At 46.3% G+C, this 21,837-nt stretch overlaps 1 protein-coding gene across 1 annotated transcript in view; it reads left to right on the forward strand.

Annotated features, from left to right (window-relative positions):
* The window catches only part of ABCC2 (ATP binding cassette subfamily C member 2), an 83,201-nt gene that overhangs the window by 39,844 nt on the left and 21,520 nt on the right, over nt 1-21,837 (forward strand). The window contains 10 exon segments of the mRNA XM_021073710.1: nt 606-672; nt 2,567-2,693; nt 4,517-4,559; nt 4,562-4,692; nt 7,612-7,779; nt 11,617-11,797; nt 16,754-16,868; nt 17,150-17,288; nt 17,982-18,201; nt 18,334-18,488. Of these exon segments, the coding sequence (XP_020929369.1) occupies nt 606-672; nt 2,567-2,693; nt 4,517-4,559; nt 4,562-4,692; nt 7,612-7,779; nt 11,617-11,797; nt 16,754-16,868; nt 17,150-17,288; nt 17,982-18,201; nt 18,334-18,488 (1,346 nt within the window).

Raw genomic sequence — 21,837 nt, forward strand, 5'->3', positions numbered from 1 at the left:
TAAACTTGCACCTATGTTTGCATAGCATGCGTATTGTTATTGAAATTATGCTTCCATTTAGAACAGTTGGCTTAGCCAGATTGCCCAGCAGAGCTGGGCCAGCTATTCTGAAGATAAGCAGGAATTCTGCATAGGATCTGGAAAACTGAAGTCAGAATGGAGCCAGCATTGGAAGTGGGAAGATAGGCTGGAGTGAACAAATGCACAGGTTCTGAAGGTTGAAGGATTGGGGGGCATCCATGGCCAGAACAAGCAGTGGATCTGGAATCCAGGGCAGGAACTGGCTGGGTTGATACATGGAGGAGGAATTTGTACAGGAGATGAGGCAGCAGAGGGCCTGGGGTTATGCCCAGGGTGTCTGTAGGTCAAGAATCTGGACCACCAACAGGCTGGGGACTCATAAGGCAAAAAGCACTGCATATGCAGGCAAGTGTTGGTCTCATCCCAGGAGCCTTCGTTTCCCTCTTGTCGGCTTAGGAGTCAGGACCTGACAGAGGTGATCTCAGGCTCTGGTGGAGGAAGCAGAGAAGGACACATGAGGGCTGAGAAAGGGCAGATACGTGTGGGGACCTGTATCTGACCTAAAGGGGCCTTTTTCTCAACAGACAAAGCAGTGCAGTTTTCTGAGGCCTCCTTTACCTGGGACCGTGATTTGGAAGCTACAGTCCGAGAGTGAGTTGCCTCCTTTTCATCCTGCTTGTGCACAAGTTCAGTTGTATACTAGTGCAGGCTAACCCCAAGGGATGAGCTGGCAGCAAAGGTCCTGACCCTGTTATAACTGCATCTGCTGCCTGCTTCCCTACAGTGAGACAGTGCGCATCAGCTGAGACCCAGGAAGACACTGGTTCTCCAGAGTGTGGGTGGAGGTGGTGCAGGGTTGAAGGTAGATTCGGTCTCTGGGTGTGGTAGAGGAATCACACAAGAACCTGAACTTGATTTTAAGTTCATTTATTCTTTTAAGAAGAATCTACTTTCTTGGCCCAGGGTGAATGATGGGCTCTTTCTCTAAATCAACTTCAGATCTGGGATTTTTTAGCTCCATAACCCATTCTTTTTTTTTCGCTTTTTAGGGCCGCACCTGTGGCATATGGAGGTTCCCAGGCTAGGGGTCCAATCGGAGCTACAGCTGCCGGCGTACACCAGAGCCACAGCAATGCAGGATCCGAGCCAGGTCTGTGACCTACACCACAGCTCATGACAGTGTCAGATCCTTAACCCACTGAGCAAGGACAGGGATCGAACCGGCAACCTCATGTTTCCTAGTTGGATTGGTTTCCACTGTGCCATGGCAGGAACTCCTGTAACCCATTCTTACATTCCACTGTATAGGCCATCTCCTCTGCCTTAAGCCAACCCGCCCTTGCCACACTGCTGCATGTAATATGTTCCTTAAGCACTACCTGTCCCAGCACACCCACCCCAGCCACCGAGCGCAGCGCAACAGAGTGCACCAGGAGCCGGAGCAGCACAGTTTTTTGCTGAGCGCACCTTATCGTCTCCCTGCTGCACCAAGGACTTTGCACACTTCTCTCCTACTCCTAGGTCCTTTAACACAGTCTCTGGAGCTTGCCCCAGCATGTGTTAGGTCAGAGGCCCCACCTCTGAACCCTCTCAGCTGGAAAGCCTCATTTTGTAGAGAGGAGAGTGGACATTGCTCCCACGTTGCCCACCATGTAAGTCTGGAAGGAGTCCAGTTTCATGGGCAAGTTGCGAAAGCCTGGGAACAAGTTCCTCATATTCCTAATGTTCTAGAAACTCAAAGAACAGGACTGGCACAGAGTTTCCAGGAGCCTAGCCCCATGTGGGAGCCCCACCCAGCCAGACAACGTATCCCTGGGGGGCAGGCAGGGAACCAGTGCTTTCAGCAAGCGTTCCATTAAATGGCCAGGTTTGGGAAACATTCATCTGGTCTAAGCCCATTAGTTTAGGAATGAGAGTGCGGAAGAAGGGACCCTTCAAGATGACACAGCTCAGCAGGGGCAGAGTTGGGACTAGAACTCAGGTCTCCAGCCTCCCACTAGGGTCTCGTTCAATGGTACCATCTTCTAAAATGATTTTTCCAGGGAGTTCCCATCGTGGCTCAGTGGTTAACGAATCCAACTAAGAACCATGAGGTTGTGGGTTCGATCCCTGGCCTTGCTCAGTGGGTTAAGGATCCGGCGCTGCCGTGAACTGTGGTGTAGGTTGCAGATGTGGCTCGGATCCCGAGCTGCTATGGCTGTGGTGTAGCCTGGCAGCTACAGCTCCGATTCGACCTCTAGCCTGGGAACCTCTCTATGCCGTGGGTGCGGCCCTAGAAAAAGACAAAAAAATAAAAAATTAGTTTTTCCAGTGGGAATCCGCATTTGGCACAAACAATTTCTAGATGAGGGCTCACTCCCTGATTTTTAGAGCTGGAAAAAAAAAAATCATTAGAGAATCCTTTGGAGTCTTCTACAATCCAGGACAAATGTTCCAATCTGGAGGGAAAATCTCCTTCTACCAGACTTCCATGGAGCGTCTAAGTGGCCTGAACTACTCTTAAATAAGTCCCCTCACCTCCATCGAGTCAATTTCTCTCTTTCAGCGTGAACCTGGACATTATGCCAGGCCAGTTTGTGGCTGTGGTGGGCACTGTGGGCTCTGGGAAATCCTCCTTGATGTCAGCCATGCTGGGAGAAATGGAAAATATCCACGGGCATGTCACTGTCAAGGTGAGAGGGAATGCCAAGGGTACTTGTGATGCTCCAGGGTGGGCCCCTCCTAGTGTTGCTTTCACATGGGAGAATGAACTAGCATCGGATAATCTCTACATTGTGTTGCTGTAGGTGAGGCTGCGTAGACATTTGGAGACTTATAAACTGTAGATACTTTGTTCCACCCCACACATATAAACAGTTTCAATTCTGGTGTAGATTCTAAAAACCCTTATTTTTAATGAGCTCCCCAGGTGATTCTCATAGGCATTCTAAAGTTTGAACACTATCAAATAGAGCTGTCTTCCTTCAAATACAGACAATTCTGCTCTATCTATGTTTCTGAAAACCTCACATTCTGTAAAACTGTACCATAAAAAAGAACAGGACCTGGAGGACAGATTGAAACAGATCATTAAAAACATATATAACTGGAGTTCCCGTCGCAGCTCAGTGGTTAACGAATCCGACTAGGAACCCATGAGGTTGGGGGTTTGATCCCTGGTCTGGCTCAGTGGGTTAAGGATTTGGTGTTGCCATGAGCTGTGGTGGAGGTCGCAGACACGGCTCGGATGCCTTGTTGCTGTGGCTCTGGTGTAGACTGGCGGCTACAGCTCCGATTAAACCCCTAGCCTGGGAACCTCCATATGCCTTGGAAGCAGCCCCAGAAAAGGCAAAAAGACAAAAAAAAGTGTATATATATATATATATATATATATATATATATGACATAGGGGATAGACATCATCAATTATGATTTTTAATAGGAAATATTTTCCTGGCCGTCTTCATCAGACTCTAGGTACTTGAGATCATTTAGCCACTACTTGCACCAAAAAGAGGCATGTCTATAGATTTTTAGCTTTTCTTCTTAAGATCTCATATATTGCTAAGTCTGGCTTCCTAGTTATAAGAAAGCTTGCCTCTGACTGCTGCTGCCTTTTTTTTTTTTTTTGGTCTTTTTAGGTACCACACCTGTGGCGTATGGAGGTTCCCAGGCTAGGAGCCAAATCAGAGCTGTAGCTGCCAATCTGCACCACAGCCACAGTAACATAGGATCTGAGCCACGTTTGCAACCTACACCACAGCTCATGGCAATGCAGGATCCTTAACCCACTGAGGAAGGCCAGGGATCAAACCAGAGTCCTCATGGATACTGAGCCACAGCATGAACTCCCCCTGACTGCTTTATACTGACATGCTTGGAAAGATTTTAAGAACCAGCACCTCTTCCACATTATACTGACATTTCCCCCTGATTTAGCAATCCCTAATGAGATAATCTGCATTAAATAATCACTCAGGATAGCAGAGCAGACTACAAATTTAACTCTCTGAACTCCTTTCAGGAAGCTTTTTCTTGCTAACTCATAACTGAGTTTGTCTTTAAGCACAGGTGTGTATCAGGCTCCCATCTCTTTTGACAAGATCTGCTTCATAGATCAACCTGGTACCCAAATTTCAATTTTTCAGTTCTTGCTTCCTAAGATGTTGTCCATACCCATCCCCCATCACTGTTAGCGCTCTCTCGGTCCCAGTAAACTCACTGCGGTCTGACTAAAACCCTTTTCTAGAAGCAGCATGTGCCTTCATCCTCCAAGTTTCAGATCATGGCTAGAGAGTGATAATCCAAAAAAGACTTTAAATGATGAATAGGCGATTGACTCTTTCTCCCTGGTGGGTACCATAAATACAAGCATATGGATAAGTACCAATCGCTCGGTCAGCCTGACATACATTTTTCCAAACCTAAGTTCCATCTGTTGCTCCCGTCATCCCTCCTTCAACCCTGCCTTTCCAGAAGTACGAAACTGTCACATGGTCTGACCCTTCCCACCTAGGGCACCGTCGCCTACGTCCCACAGCAGTCCTGGATCCAGAACGGACCATAAAGGACAACATCCTCTTTGGATCAGAGTTCAATGAAAAGAAATACCAGAAGATTCTGGAGGCCTGTGCCCTCCTCCCAGACTTGGAAGTGCTGCCTGGAGGAGACCTGGCTGAGATTGGAGAGAAGGTACTTGGGACACCCAGGGACCTTGAAGGATGAAGGAACAGTGACAAGAAAGAGTCGAGGATGGTGGAGAAGTATGTGGGAGGGAAAGAGCGGACCAGCTGGTAACTAGTCAAGTCTAGAACAAACACCAGAAAACACGAGTTTGCACAATGTTTGGGCAAATAACTCAGAAATGTGAGTTTTGGGGCCTGGAAGCAAATACAGGCATTGTGTCATCTGAAGGGAAGATAATGAAGGTAGAAACTGAGAGGTTTAATGAATCAGCAGCTGACCCAAGGTGGACCTCATGGGTAGACAGGCAGATGCAGACCAGAGCTAGTTATCCTGACTTGACCTCTGTATTACCGATGAGGGCCTGAGTTGGGTTCTAATAATCTGCTTTGAACATTTAGAAATTTATTGTGTATTTTCTCATGTTACTAAACGCCTTTCTTTTTTTTAACTAAAAAAAAATTTTTTTTTTTTTGCTTTTTAGGGCCACACCCTCAGCATATGGAGGTTCCAGGCTAGGGGTCCAGTTGGAGCTACAGCTGCCAGCCTACACCACAGCCGCAGCAATGCCAGATATGAGCCACATCTGCAACCTACACCACAGCTCATAGCAACACCAGATCCTTAACCCACTGAGCAAAGCCAGGGATTGAACCAAAACCACATGGTTCCTAGTCAGATTCATTTCCACTGCACCATGACAGGAACTCTCTAAATGCCTTTTTTTTTTTTTTTTTTTTTTTTTTTTTGGTCTTTTTGCCTTTTCTAGGGCCCCACCCATGGCATATAGAGGTTCCCAGGCTAGGGGTCGAATCAGAGCTGTAGCTGCCAGCCTACACCACAGCCGCAGCAACTCGGGATCTGATCCGTGTCTGCGACCTACACCAGAGCTCACAGCAACGCCAGATCCTTAACCCACTGAGCCAGACCAGGGATCGAACCCACAGCCTCATGGTTCCTAGCTGGATTCGTTAACCACTGAGCCACAATGGAAAATCCTAAATGCTTTTCTTAAAAATTAATTTTTAATGACTCTTATATTCATTTATGGATATAGAATAATTTGTTTAGAAATCCCTAATCACGTACTTACTTAGGATGTTTTCATCTTCTTTCCTTTTTTTTTTTTTTTTTTTTCTTTGTTGGCTACACTTGCAGAATATGGAAGTTCCTGGGCCAGGGATCAAATGTGAGCTGGAGCTGCAACCTATGCCACAGCTGCAGCAATGCCAGATCCTTAACCCACTGCACCACAGAGGGAACTCCTCTTTCCCCATTTCTAAAAATAAATATAGCAGTCTTTGGGAGAAAGATCTTGAGATCTAGTGAGGATATAGCTCTAGAGTGATTTTGTTCATGAATTCTGCATACAATTATTGAGTACCCACTATGTGCCAGACATGGTTCTGGAGTTACATTCACAAACAAAATAGAGAAAATGTACCCTGGTGTAGCTCTACCTTCTCATGGGACAGGAAGCAACAATAAAAAATAAGTAAATTATATGATACAAAATGGTAAATTGGGTATACCTTTAATTATTGGGCCTAAAGTTATTCCTTTGAGTCAAAAATATGTATTTGTATAAAGGAATTTGTATTACTAAATTAACTCGGGTCCAGCTGCCCACCATGCAGCAAAGCCAGTCTACTAACGCAGGGTCGAGGTGAAGGAAAGTCTATGTTTATTACAGGGCCCAGCAAGGAGAATGGGCAGCTCATGCTTGAAAGATCCAAACACCTAAATGGCTTTCAGGGAAAGATTTTTAAAGGCAACATTTGAGGGTGAAGGTTGCAGCTTGTGGACTGCCATCTGACTGGTTGATGATAAAGTAACAGGGTGATGTTTCAGAATCTTAATCATCAACCTTCTGGTTCCTGGGAGTTCCCGTCATGGTTCAGTGGTTAACAAATCTGACTAGGAACCATGAGGTTTCGGGTTCGGCCCCTGGCCTTGCTCAGTGGGTTAAGGATCCGGTGTTGCTGTGAGCCGTGGTGTAGGTTGCAGACGAGGCTCGGATCCTGAGTTGCTGTGGCTCTGGTGTAGGCCAGTGGGTACAGCTCTGATTTGACCCCTAGCCTGGGAACCTCCATATGCTGTGGGAGCGGCCCTAGAAAAGGCAAAAAAAAAAAAAACTCTTCTGTTCCAACCAGTTTGGGGTCTAAGTGCTTGTGGTCAGCATGTAGTCACCGTCCTTCCTCTGGGTAAGAATCTTAGTTTCAAAGATATGCATCAGATTGTTGCATTCACCCCTTGAGGAGAAACTAGGACTCTGTTTTTTTTTTTTTTTTTTTTTTTGGTCTTTTTGTCTTTTTGTCGTTGTTGTTGTTGCTATTTCTTGGGCCGCTCCCGCGGCATATGGAGGTTCCCAGGCTAGGGGTTGAATCGGAGCTGTAGCCACCGGCCTACGCCAGAGCCACAGCAACGCGGGATCCGAGCCGCAACTGCAACCTACACCACAGCTCACGGCAATGCGGATCGTCAACCCACTGAGCAAGGCCAGGGATCGAACCCGCAACCTCATGGTTCCTAGTCGGATTCGTTAACCACTGCGCCACGACGGGAACTCCCGGACTCTGTTTTATAGCTGAACTATTTTTCCTTTGTTTTTGCCTTTCTTCACATCCCTAATTAGTAACTGCTTGAGTCTGCTCTTTGGAACTCAGGGAAGGCCTAGGAGACAAAAGCTTTTTTCTATAAACAAGAAACAGGGACACAGGGGTTTGTGTATCCAGGAAAACCTGCTTGGTTTAGTCCCCCCTTTGCTTTGATACGCCTCAGTCTTGAGTGGAACACGTAGGGGACCAGAAAGCCAATAAAGTTTTGGATGGAGATGTTAATCATAAGTTCAACAGAAGAACTCAGTTGTTTTTTTTTTGGGGGGGGGGACTCAGTTTCATACTTAATAGCAATTATTTTCTTCTTCAGGGCATAAATCTCAGTGGGGGACAGAAGCAGCGGATCAGCCTGGCCAGAGCTACCTATCAAAATTCAGACATCTATATTCTGGATGACCCCCTGTCCGCCGTGGATGCTCACGTGGGAAGACATATTTTCAATAAGGTCTTGGGTCCCAATGGCCTGTTGAAAGGCAAGGTGAGACATTATTTAAAGTGATGAAGACAGGAGGGAGGGGCACACATCTCCTAGGACTTCTGGGTCCTGAAGCACGTTTCCTTGTTTACCTGCCCCCTGGGCTGCTCAGGAGATAACAGTGTTGGACTGGTCTCCAAGGAGACGGCCCAGTGAGGGCTCCCACCTTGAGGTCATGGCTAATGCAGGAACTGACTCATTGGAGCCTTATTCCCTGCTCTGACATTGAGCCTCCTAGGAGGATAGATGATGATAAAAAGTCCTTTGAGGAATTGCCATTGTGGCGCAGTGGAAACAAATCTGACTAGGAACCATGAGGTTGCAAGTTCGATCCCTGACCTCGCTCAGTGGGTTAAGGATCTGGCATTGCTGAGAGCTGTGGTGTAGGTTGCAGACTCGGCTCAGCTCAGCTCCTGTGTGGCTGTGGTATAGGCCAGCAGCTGTAACTCCAACTGGACCCCTGGCCTAGGAACCTCCATATGCCCTGGGTGTGGCCCTAAAAAGACAAAAAAAAAAAAAAAAAGCCTTTGAGATCTGTGGTATAATAAGAAATACATTTGGTCTTCATCACTAGTTCTTGGTACAGAGCTCCTAACCCTTAGAATTTCCTGAGAGATACTAGGAGTGACATTTGTTATTCATAATGAGCCCCTTTAGGTCACTCCCCAGTTTATGCTAATGAGTGACTGAGGGAGGGGCCCCTAAAGAACCTCAGGACAAGGCTGTTCCTCAGAAAGACCAAATGATGGGAGCATTGGAACTTTCAGCCCCATTGACAGCCTCTGGGGAGGGGATGGGCTGGAAAATGTGTTATAAAAATTCTTGAATAAGGAGATTCTGAGAACTTCTGGGTTGGTGAGAACTTTAAGGTGCTGGGAGGATGGCACCCCTGGTGAGAGCATGGAAATTCTGCACAAGCGCCCCCCAACCCCTAACCTTACCGTATGCGTGTCTTCCTTCGCTGTTCCTCAGTCCTTTGTAACAACCTGGTAAACAGTTAAGTATTTTCCTGGGATCTATGAGCCATTCTGGAAAACTATCAAACATGAGGGATGGGCAGAGTTCCTGTTGTGGCGCAGTGGTTAACGAATCTGACTAGGAACCATGAGGTTGCAGGTTCGATCCCTGGCCTTGCTCAGTGGGTTGAGGATCTGACGTTGTCATGAGCTGTGGTGTAGGTCGAAGACCCGGCTCGGATCCTGCGTTGCTGTGGCTCTGGCGTAGGCTGGTGGCTACAGCTCTGATTAGACCCCTAGCCTGGGAACCTCCATATGCCGAGGGGGCAGTCCTAGAAAAGGCAAAAAGACGAAAAAAAGAAAAAAAAGAAGTGAGGGGTGGAGCCGTTAGAATCCCATTTTATAGCCTAGTTGGTCAGAACTGTGAGTGGCCCAAGACTTTCACTTAGAACCTGAAGTCAGGGCAGTCCTGTGGGACTGAGCCCTTAAGCTGTGTGATTTCTGGGTAGCTGGTGCCAGAACCGATTGACTTGTTGGACACTCTGAGAATTGCCTTGTATCAGAAAACACCCCAGGGACCTAACTAACAGTCTACTTTCTGGGACACAGGTCATCCTGCAGGTATTAAAGCTCTAAGAAGTCACTTTCCTGGGACTCTTGCAGGATGGCTGGAAAGTATGAGTCAACTTGCATATAGAAATAAACCTGACATTTTTGGAGTACACATTATGTCCTAGGCCTGTGCTAAGCACTTTGATTGTGTTGTCTCATTTCATTTGCACAATGGCCCTTTGACATGGTACAGATAAAGTGGCCCGAGCAAGTCACTAGGGCTGGTCAGAGGCTTTCCTTCCCATGGGCCAGTTAGCTCAGTGGACTGAGTGGAAGGGGCTGACAGAGTCCCTGCAGGGTTTGAACATTTCTCAGCAGCAACAAGTGTAGAGCAGGGCTGTTGGCTCTCTACCTGACTCCATCTGTATTGGGCCTGTTCCCTTCAAGACTTTTTTTTTAAGTTTGCTCTTTATTTACTTACTTACTTGCGCCTGCACGCATGGAATTTGGAAGTTCCTGAGCCAGAAATGAAACTGGTGTCACAGCAGTGACCCAAGCCACTGCAGTGATCTCACCAGATCCTTAATCCTCTGTGCCACAAGAGAACTCCCCCTTCAAGACTTTTTGAATGCTGCCAGTCAGAGGATGGCAGGGTTGATGGGCTGCTGTCCCACTGTGGCCCTTTGCCTCTCTCAGATCAGTGAGTTAACAGGAACTCACTCTCCTTCCTATTCCTGGTTTCTGTCCTTATGACTAATGTCTTCATTCATTCATTCATTCATGAACTGAATACCCACCCCAGGCTGGTTCATTGCAAAGACTGGACATACACAGATGAAAAGGCCTTGTCTCTCCTCTCAATGAACTTACAATCAAACTGGCAGACATACCAAAAAAGTAAACAATAACATAATACAAGAATTGTTATTTTTTGGGGGGGGGGCCTCTCCTATGGCATATGGAAGTTCCCAGGATAGGGGTCAAATTGGAGCTGCAGCTGCTGGCCTAAACCACAGCCACACCAGATCCAAGCCACTTCTGTCACCTACACCCACAGCTCACGACAACACCAAATCCTTTAACCCATGGGCAAGGCCAGGGATGGAACCCGCATCCTCATGAATACTAGTTGGGTCTGTCACCGCTGAGCCACAGTGGGAACTCCACAAGAATTCTTTTTAATGGCAGTCCATGAAGCTATAATAGAAATGTTGAGGGTATACCCCGTTCTTGCCTGGGGACTCAGGAAAGGCTAGTAGAAGAGCTGGCTTTGAGCTGAGACTCGAGGGAAGAGCATCGCCTGAGTCTTCCTGATGGATAGGAGGGCCCGTGGGGCTGTGGAGTAGACAGCAGAGGCAGCGGCGTGGGCTAGCTCTCTAGCCCAGAGGCCCAGCTCAATCCCACAGCTCCTCTTTGAGCCTCATGACTGACCGAGAGTTGGCCTCTGAGGGGAGTCCCTTTCCCAGGAGTCAGTGTCGTCCACAGATAGACACAAGCCCAAGGGATGCCAGGTCTTCCCCATGGAGGAGGAGGGCCTTCGCCAAAGACAAAACTTCTTGCCCTGTGATGGCTGTAACGTGCTAAAATAATCCGGGCCATTCTTACGGGTTCAGTTGATTGGCTGCTTAGTGAGAAGAGCCCTTAGTTTTACATGTCTCAGTTGTACTGTTGGCCCATGATCTCAAGTGATATCCCTCAGCCCACCTCTTAGTGACCCGACCCAGGAAGCTGGAGGAAAATGTGTGTAGGGCAAACCTCATTGTCACTACAGGAAGATAGCTGAATAAATCCATGATGCCAAGAGTCTCATCATACACATGGGGTCAGGTTTGGGGATGAGGCGCTGGGAAGTAAAGAGGAAGTGAAAGAGGCCAAGTGGTCAGGGCCACATTTTGAAGCAAAGCTTCACAGTCTGTCTGCTCTTTCCTTTTATTTATTTTTTTGTCTTTTTTAGGACCTAAGGCATATGGAGGTTCCCAGGCTAGGGGTCCAATTGGAGCTGTAGCCGCTGGCCGAAGCCACAGCAACATGACCCACACCACAGCTCATGGCAACGCTGGATCCCCAACCCACTGAGCAAGGCCAGGGATCGAACCCGCATCTTTATGGATACTCGTGGGGTTCGTTAACTGCTGAATCACAACAGGAATGCTTGTCTTCCCTTTTAAAGAGAAGCTAAGGGGAGTTCCCTTGTGGTGCAGTGGTTAAGGATCCAGCATTTCACTGCGTCCCTGACGCAGGAACTTCCACATGCTGCAGATGCACTGAGAGGGGAAAAAATAAGCTAAGGGAGGTGATGGACAACAGCACAACTTACTGTTACTTTTTACAGACTCGGCTCTTGGTGACACACAGCATTCACTTTCTTCCCCAAGTGGATGAGATTGTGGTTGTGGGAAATGGCACCATCTTGGAGAAAGGATCCTACAGTGCTCTGCTGGCCAAGAAAGGAGTGTTTGCGAAGAATCTGAAGACATTCGTAAAAGAGGCGGGTCCTGAAGACGAGGCCACAGGTGTGTGAAGAGGATTGGAACAGGACAGACCTTGAGTATGGAGGGGGTGGGAGGAGTAAACTCAAGCTCTTTACCTCCTGAACTGATCCGTATTCAACGAACTTGACTTGGAAGTGAATTATCCAGAGATCCAAAATCATTCTTTCTGCTTTTTGTGTCTCTGTAAAGAAACACAAACATAGAAACTTTATATCCGAGCCAACCCCGGGGGCTCTTCCTGTTCATCTGTTCTCTAACATGCAATTTAAGGGCTCGCTTTAGAAGTTGACTGGAGGTTTGGGGTGATTATCCCTTGTGGGAGAGACACCAGAGGCACGTGGGGCCCCCTTTTAGCAAATGCCCTGCGTCTATTGATTCAGGTCACCTTTCTCACCCTACTTACCCCAAATCCATTAAAACCACTTCCTGGAGGAGTTCCTGTCGTGGCTCAGTGGCTAACGAATCCGACTAAGAACGATGAGGTTGTGGGTTCAATCCCTGGCCTTGCTCAGTGGGTTAAGGATCCAGCTTTGCCGTGAGATGTAGTGTAGGTTGCAGACGAGGCTCGGATCCCGTGTGGCTGTGGCATGGGCCAGCAGCTGTAGCTCCGATTGACCCCTAGCCTGGGAACCTCCATATGCCGTGGTGAGGCCCTAGAAAAGGCAAAAAGACAAAAAAAAAAAACAAAAACGAAACACTTCCTGGAAAGCTTCATGATACCTGAGACTACCAATTTACTGCTAAATTATTAATAAGCCCTAACAAAGGGATCTTGACTAATAGACCAAAAATCACTAGGGATTTTGTTTTTGTTTTGCTATTTAGGGCCACACCTGTAGCATACGGACGTTCCCAGGCTAGGGGTTGAATCGGAGCTACAGCTGCCAGCTTATGCCACAACAATGCCAGATCCAGGCCATGTCTTTGACCTATACCACAGCTCATGGCTACACCAGATCATTAATGCACTAAGGAAGGCCAGGGATTAAACCCGCATCCTCGTGGATCCTAGTCAGCTTCGTTACTACTGAGCCACGATGGGAACTCCAAAACTACTGGGGATTTTGAAACAGAAAATAATCATAGCAGTTGCATAATGTCATAGTATACCACAGGAATAGCCCCCACCCAGGGCCACTACCACTGGTCCCTGATTAGCTGTGGTCAGTAATAGAGCCTTTTTCCCTGGAGTCTTTCCTGAGAACCTGCCAGCAGTAGTCCTGTGCGTGGTTTGGGGAACCTGCTTCAGGTAGCAATCACCAGCAAGAGGTCAGGACTGAGAAAGCAAGATCTGGAGGGTATAAGGGCACAGCAGAAGTCAGTCAGAAGAGGCAGTAACTACAGAGCCTGCAAGTGGAAGCACATTGAGGCCTCAAGGTCAGGACATGTGATGGTTTAAAAACCATAAGAGTCAGGAGTTCCTGTTGTGGCTCATCAGAAATGATCCTGACTAGGATCCAAGAGGATGTGGGTTCAATCCCTGGTCCCCCTCAGTGGGTTAAGGATCTGGAGTTGCTGCAAGCTCTGGTGTAGGCCGCAGATGTGACTTGGTTCTAGCATTGCTGTGGCTGTGGTATAGGTCAGCAGCTACAGCTCTGGTTTGACCCCTAGCGTCCATATGCTGCCCCTGGAGCCCTAAAAAGAAAAAATAAAAGCCGCAAGAGTCAAAGGAAAAGCCTAAACCAGGAAGCAATGGTGAGAAAGGGCAGGAACAAAGAATAGGATGGTGTGAGCTACAAGGACTAGGAGCAGAAAGTGGGGCAGGGTTACCAGCAACAAGGAAGGGGTCAGAGCTTTCCATCAGTCTTTACATGCTCCAGGGCCTGGCCTAGAGAAACAAAAAGCCCTGACTGGGGAGTGAAGCTTTCAAGCAAAGGGACAGTGTCTGATGCTGGATCCCCCTGCATTACTACTTAATCACATCACCATAACCTGGGCAGTTTTCTTATACTAATTCTAAACTTTTATTTTCCCAATTTGCCTGGATCTGAGTTTCTGGATTCTGTTATTAACCCCCCATGTGTGGACAGGCCCTTTGAAAAGAAATCCTATCTGTTGTGTGCAAAAGAGTGTTTGCAAAACAGCTCATTAAACCCTAGTTCTGATAAATATTGATAGGCCATTTCTAAGATGTTATCCAAGCCCCAATGCGTGCTAATGATATTGTGTTGGTTCTGGGGCTGAAGGTATAAGAACACAAGATGATAGAATAAAGGGAAGGGTAGGAGGGCAAAGTAACCTGTATCACTATTAGCTCTGTGTATTTCCTAATTAGCCGCCTTAACAAAACACTACAAACTGGGGAGCTTAAACAACAGAAATGTATTGTCTCACAGTTATAGAGGCTAGAAGTCCAAAATCAAGGTGTTGCAAGATTGGTTCCTTTTGAAAGTGATAGGGAAAAATCTGTTCCAGGTCTATCTCCTAGCTTCTTTTGGCTTGCTGTCAGTCTTTGGCGTTCTTGGCTGTAGACACATCACATCAGTCTCTGCCTTTGTCTTCACATAGTCTTCTATCTTAATGTGCATTTCTGTCTTCCAGTTTCCCCCTTTTACACAGATATCAGATGTGTTGAATGGGACTAATAGACATGAGAATTCAATCTCATACTTTCTTTAGATTTTAGACATGGTTTTGTTGTTGTTTGAACATATTTATCATAGCTGATTTAAAGTCTTTGTCCAGTAAATCCAACATCTGTGCTTCCCGAGGTATAGTTTTTGTTAGCTGCTTTTCCCCGGTGTATAGTTCCCTATTTTTCTGCTTCTTTGTGTGTCTCATAATTTTTTGTTGTTGTTGAAAACTGGTCATTTAAAATAGTATAGCAATTCTGGAAATAACATATCTCTTCCCTCCTTCCTTCACCAGGGTTTGTTGTTCCTCTTGTTTAGTTTCCTGAACTAATTCTGTATATATATATATATTATTAATTTATTTACTTTTGTCTTTTTAGAGCCATACCCATGACATACAGAGGTTTCTAGGGGTTGAATTGGAGCTGTAGCCACTGGCTTACACCACAGCCACAGCAATGCTAGATCTGCAAGTCTGTGACCTACACCACAGCTCATGGCAATGCCAGATCCCTAACCCACTGAGCAAAGCCATGGATCAAACCTGCATCCTCATGGATCCTAGTCAGATTCATTTTTGATGGGCCACCACGGGAACTCCTAAGCCTATATTCTTTGTCTCATGTGGCTACTGAAGTCCCTGCTTGGTTGGCTTAGTGGTAAGATAATGACTGGACAGACAGATTTCCTTAAGTGCCTAGAACCAATAGATCTACTCAGCCTATGCTGAGAAGCTGTGTGTGTTTGGGGGGGCTGGAGGGGAGGGCATGGGTGGGGGGAGTGATGGACATGTCTTTAATACACACAGCAGGCAATTTATGGTTCTGTCTTAGCCTTTGTTTCCTGCTTGCACAGAGCCTGGAGGTAAGCCAGAAGTAAGAGAATAGCACTTTTTCAGGTCTTTCTTGGGCATATGTGTAACTCTACACAAGTGTATGACATTCTTTTTTTTTTTTTTTTTTTTTTTTTTAGGTTTTTTCCTTTTTTTTCTTTTTCTTTCTTTTCGTTTTTCTTTTCTCTTTTGGCTGTTCCATGGCATGTGGAGTTCCTGGTCCAGGATAAGGTCTGAGCCACAGTTGTGACCCACATTACAGCTGTGGCAACACCAGATCCTTTAACCCACTGTTCTGGGCCTGGGGTTGAACCTGCATCCTAGTGTTACAGAGACAAAGCTGATCCCATCCTGCTACAGCAGGAACTCTGTGTATGACATTCTTGACTACCAGGAATACATTGATACCAAAGCTCCCTATCTTATTGCCCACATTTTCCTTTTAAGTTCTTGACCAGCTTCTTATTTGCCCCAACTGTTATCACTGCCTTAGGCAGCTGTGATGTTAATCAATTGCTGCTGATTGTTAGAGCCAACTCCAAGTGAGGTCCAATAAAGAAAAGCCCTGTGAATGGGGTTTTCCAGGAAACTGCCAGACAGGTCAAGTAATGACAGTTCTCTAGCAATGAGGCTTTTGGGGCTTGTCCTGAACCTACTCTTTCCTTCAGCAGCTGCTAGGCTGCTGGTTTTCATGGTTACAATGATTGTGAGGTTGTTTTTCTAGACTACAGCAGATCTAAGGAGAGGGGAATAGGAATAGGATAAATTTAACTGCTATAAAGCTTACCATCCTTTCTGAGGTTTAGTCATTTTTCTTAACTGTTCCTTGGATTGTTGCAAGCTTTTGGTTAATTTCAGAGTTATGGAAAATTTGATTTTGACAATTTTTGGCGAGTATGCTTATGGTGTTTACCGAAACACAAATTTCTGGAGGTCCTTACTCTACCATTTTCATTGGTGCCCAAGCTGTTTTACATTATATTTTCAGGATCTTAAAAAAGTGCTTTAAATTAGTATAAGTTTGTCAAATTTGAATTTCATGCAGAATACTTTAAATTTACACTCACCTTTTTAGTCAGTTCTGGGGGTTAGGACTCTTCTGTTTGTCTACTATAACCCTTAAAAGTTCTTTCCTGCTCTAAAGGAACTTGGAAACTTCTGGGAATATTGTGCTCCTTTTTAACCATGTTCTCTTCTAGTGGAATATTAAGTCATCTCCTCCTCCTCCTCCACCTCTTCTCCTCCTTTTAAATTTTATGGCTACACCTGTGGCACATTGAATTTTTGGGACCGGGGATTGCACATGTGCCTCCACAGTAACCCAAGCTACTGCAGTTGGGTTCTTAACCCACTGCACCACAGAGGAAACTCCTAACTCATCTCTTCTTTATCATGCTATTTCTCAATGAGATGTCCTAAGAAGTAGTATTTCTGGAGTAAAAGATTCCAAGCTCTGTGTACATCTGGGGTCTCTTGCTAAGGCCAACAAGATCAGAAAAGACTTCTCTCCTTGTTCATAGGGCTATGAGAGCTCTATGCAACTCTCTCCCTAACTTTTGATGTGTCTTCTAGTCAACGAGGACAGTGAAGAAGATGCCTGTGAGCTGATGCCCAGTGTGGAAGAAAACCCTGAGGATGCGGCCTCCTTAAAGAGAGAGAATAGCCTTCGTCAGACACTCAGCCGCAGGTTGGTCATCTGTTCAGCTCAGGACCTCCATCAATTCCAGTTTCACTTGATCATTCTCTTTTTCCTCTGTGGAATTTTCCCGAGGGGAGTGGACACCACAGACCCTCCCAGCTCTTCTCCTTGTTCCTTGCATGGGAAGTAGGGTTGGGGTGGTGTGTCTCCCCCATGGCCATCTGCTCTGAAATGCATCTTGACACAAGCAGAGCGACTGTGACATCTGCTTGCAAGATGTACCCTTGGGATGTATCTACATGCTCAGGAAATCTCCCCCCCCCCCTCAGTTCTAGGTCCAGTAGCAGGCGTTTGAAGTCCTTAAAAGACTCCTTGAAAACTCGGAAGGGGAACATCCTGAAGGAGGAGGAGACCGAACCTGTGAAAGGACAAAAGTTAATTAAGAAGGAATTCTTACAAACTGGAAAGGTACAATGAGAAGTACCATTAGAGATTATATAAGACTTAGGATTAGAACATTTTTTTTTTTTAGTTTGATGACTTGAATACATATCTGCAGAAAGATCTGTCTTACGTGCTTTGCAAATATTTAAATGTATCATTGAAATGTTAGCAGAGACGCTGGGCTTTTTACCAAATCGTATTTCTGTGAAGAATGACCCTTTTCCTGTGAATATCTTCACACCATACTTCATGAAGGTTTGATTCTGTTTGGATATGTGGTGAAAACAACAAAAGTGCTTTGAGATGCAATTCGGGGAGCCAGAGAGCACCACTATATCAAGCTTATAGCACATAGTTCAAATTAGTAAAACTTAAAGCCAAGGTCTTAAATTTAAGGTCTTAAGCATTAATAAAATGGATTCCCAGGTCTGTGGTATAGCCTTACCTGTTCCACTTTGCTTTTAGATTTTCCCCTCTTAATTGCATCTAGAAGCTCATTAACAGTCTGATGGTTATTTACCCGGCATTGTGTTCCAGGATCGGTGATTATCTGGGCCCAGTGTAGAAATGGTGGTTGTAGACTACCAAATTTTGCTACCTCTGCTGTTCACTTTTCCAAAGGGCTTCACTCATCTCCCCCCATGATTGGTATTCTAGGTAATCCCTTGCCTAAAGCCATTAGGAATTCTACTAATGTTGAGGGTGGGGACTTTGCAGGTGAAGTTTTCCATCTACCTGAAATACCTACAAGCAATAGGATGGTGTTCCATAGTCTTCATTGTCCTTGGGTTTATGCTGTATTCTGTGGCTTTTATTGGATCGAATTTCTGGCTCAGTGCTTGGACTGGTGACTCTAAAATCTACAATAGCACCAACTATCCAACCTCTCAGAGGGACCTGAGGGTTGGTGTCTTTGGAGCCCTGGGATTAGCACAAGGTATGTGTGACGGCTACGACAGCCATCTCTGAGGTCTGTCAGGTCCATGGACTTTGCCCTTATGTCTTTGGCACAGGTCTTCAGGGACCCCTGGGCACTGCCCGGTGCTAACTAAACTGGTTCCATTTCTAGGTATATTCGTGCTCATAGCAACTCTGTGCAGTGTCTATGGTTGTACCCATGCCTCCAGCATCCTTCACACACAACTGCTGAGCAATATCCTTCGAGCACCTATGAGTTTTTTTGACACAACACCCATAGGCCGGATTGTGAACAGGTTTGCTGGCGTAAGTAACTCAAGGGCTGTGGGATGTGTTTACCTGCGATGGATCTTTCCATTTCCGACAGGGAAAGCATTCTCACGTGCCCTCAGGCAACACAGTGCAGTTCCAGATCTTCAGTCCCCTAAGCATGTAGATGTTTCTTGAGTACTTTGTGTAGGGATGTAGGGTGAACAGCTCTGGCCTTTTAAGTAGCTTACCATCTAGTGGTGGGGGATGGCCAAGGAAATAATGGATTATGATAGAATATGGGAAAACCAATAACGAGGCAGATGGTGGATTCCGGGAGTACAGGAGTGACAGAGGAAAGAGGTGCCAGCTCAGCCTGGGTGACTAAGGGGGGGAAATGTCAGAAAAGGTGAGATTGTAAGTCATAGAAGTTAGCCAGGGAGATGGTGGAGGGAGGGAACGGGTGGGTGCAGTAGAAGCGGGATGTAGAGGATTGTTCTATAGAGGGGAAAACACAAGAAGAAGCAACTGCTGCTTGTGACAGTGAATAAAAGGGTCCGCAGGGAGTTGCTGTTGTGGCTCAGCCGTGGTAACCAATCTGACGTATTCATGAGGTGTGATCCCTGGCCTTGCTCAGTGAGTTAGGTATCCGGCTGTGGTGTAGGTCGCAGACTTAGCTTGGATCCTGTGTTGCTGTGGCTCTGGTGTAGGCCAGCAGCTGTAGCTCTGATTCAACCCCTAGCCTGGAAACTTCTGTATGCCATAGGTGAGGCTGAAGAAAATGGGGGCGGGGGGCAGCTGGGAATGGCAGGACAACCCTTGGTTTGGTTGCTGCCTCCCTTCCTGGTACTTCCATCTTTGCTACTTTAAAAATAAGTAAATGAGGAGTCCTCTCATGGTTCAGCAGGTTAAGTATCAGGTGGTGTCACTTCAGTGGCTTGGGTTGCTGCTGTGGCATGAGTTTGATCCCTGGCCCGGGAACTTTCACATGCCACAGATGTGGCCAGAAAAAATTAAATGAGGTATGGATTAGATTTTTTCCCCCTAACCCTATGGTATATGGAGTCCTGCAGCCAGGGATCAGAGCCAACCTGAGCCACAGATGTGACCTATGCTGCGGCTACAGCAACATCAGATCCTTTAACTCACTACGCCAGGCTAGGGATCAAACCTGTGTCCTGGTGCTGTAGAGACACCATTGATCTCATTGTGCCATGGCAGGAACTCCAAAAATCTTGTGATTCATTGGAGTTCTGAAATGTCTGCAGGTCCTGGAACCCTTAGCATGCATGACCGCATTCATTCATTCAACAACATTCCTGAGACCTTCTATGAGCCAAGGACTGTACTGGGCATTGGGATGCTCAGTAAATGCTAAGGTCATAGGTGGCACTCTTCCATGGGCCAGACCGAACTACTGAGTCGTGTGTGTGTGTGTGTGTGTGTGTGTGTGTGTGTGTGCGCGTGCATGTTTGTCTTTTTTAGGGTCACACCTGCCACAGCAGTGCCAGATCCAAGCCGAGCCTGCAACCTACAGCACAGCTCATGGCAATCCAAACTCATGGTTACTGGTTGGGTTTGTTACCACTGAGCCACAACAGGAACACCTGAACTACTGATTCTTAATGAATATGAGATGGAAATTTCAGGAACAGAGGAAACCAGACAATTCTGAGTAATGTTCAACTATCACCACAGAGTTTTCAGTCCTCTGTTTGGTAGAAGAGGGAGCATTTTTAAAAAAAATGTCTGGGGAGTTTCTGTCGTGGCTCAGTGGTTAATGAATCCAACTAGGAACCATGAGGTTGCGTGTTCGATCCCTGGCCTTGCTCAGCGGGTTAAGGATCCGGTGTTGCTGTGAGCCGTGGTGTAGGCCAGTGGCTACAGCTCGGGTTCAACCCCTAGCCTGGGAACCTCCATATGCCATGGGAGCGGCCCAAGAAATGGCAAAAAACGACCAAAAAAAAAAGAAAATTGGCTGAGCAACTCTGAACTCTCTATTTGGTCTTGGAGCAGACGTAAGAAGTGGAACTCACAACCCGCAGCCAATTTCCAGGGAGATGGTGATGCTTCAGAAGTGGGCAGGCCCCCACTTACCACTTTCCTCTGAAACAAAAATGGTGGTCTTGATGTCATTCGAGACAACTTAAATGGGCTTTCTGCTCTTTAATGGAACCTTTAAAAGTACACAATTTTGCTTTTTTTTTTTTTTTTTTTTTTTTTTTTTTTTTAGGGCCGCACCCAAGGCATATGTAGGTTCCCAGGCTAGGGGTTGGATCAGAGCTGCAGTTGCCAGCCTATGGCGCAGTCATGGCAACTTGGGATCCAAGCCGCATCTGCAACTTACACCACAGCTCACAGCAATGCGAGATCCTTAATCCATTGAGCAAGGCCAGGGATTGAACCCACATCCTCATGGGTACTATTCAGGTTCATTACTGCTGAGCCACAACAGGAACTCCCAAAAGTACACAATTTTGTAATTTTGTCTTTTTTTTTTTTTTTTTTGCCTTTTCTAGGGCCTCACCCACGGCATATGGAGGTTCCCAGGCTAGAGGTCCAATTGGAGCTGTAGCCACCGGCCTACGCCAGAGCCACAGCAACGCAGGATCTGAGCCGCATCTATAACCTACATCACAGCTCAGGCAATGCTGGATCCTTAACCCACTGAGCAAGGCCAGGGATCGAACCCGCAACCTCATGGTTCCTAGTGGGATTCGTTAACCACTGAGCCACGAGGGGAACTCCCCAAAAGTACACAATTTTGGATGGAGAGATTTCTCACAGGAATTTTGCAAAGACTGCATACTTTTTCTGATGTTGTAATATATCTCTGAATCTGAAAATCTCTGAAAAAGAAATCTGTGAAAGAGAACACAGATTTTACTGTGAGTTATAAGCAGTCATATTTTGCTAACTACTTTTGCATGAAAAGAGAAACTGTCATTCATTATACACAGAGTATTGTAGGGGAGGTGGCTCAGACCCTAAAGAGGAGTTAGATCTATGGTCCTCTGGAGCCGATGACTGAGCCCTTAAAAGGAAATGGATGGAGGAAGGAAAGATGGAAAATCTGTGCCAGGTCAAGGTCAAAAGTAATCTGCATAGAACTGATCGCTGGTGAGAATTTTTTTTCTATTAACCCTGGACGTGTAGTTATTTGCATTCTGAGAGGAAAGGTAAATTAGACTCAGGAGTCATCCACTCTTCAGGGCTCTCTTGGGAAACTCTTCTCTCTTACCCAGTTTGGAACACTTCAGAGATCATTTGGACTCACTTTGATACTCACATATTACTAATCCTAGATTAATATAATCTAAGAAATATAGACAAAGGAGACCCCAAATGTAAGCCAGGTTTCCTGTGTGTACCAAACCATCCATCCATCCACACACCTGTCCAACCA

The sequence above is a fragment of the Sus scrofa genome, chromosome 14 (assembly GCF_000003025.6).
Source record: "Sus scrofa isolate TJ Tabasco breed Duroc chromosome 14, Sscrofa11.1, whole genome shotgun sequence".
NCBI classification, from domain to species: domain Eukaryota; kingdom Metazoa; phylum Chordata; class Mammalia; order Artiodactyla; family Suidae; genus Sus; species Sus scrofa.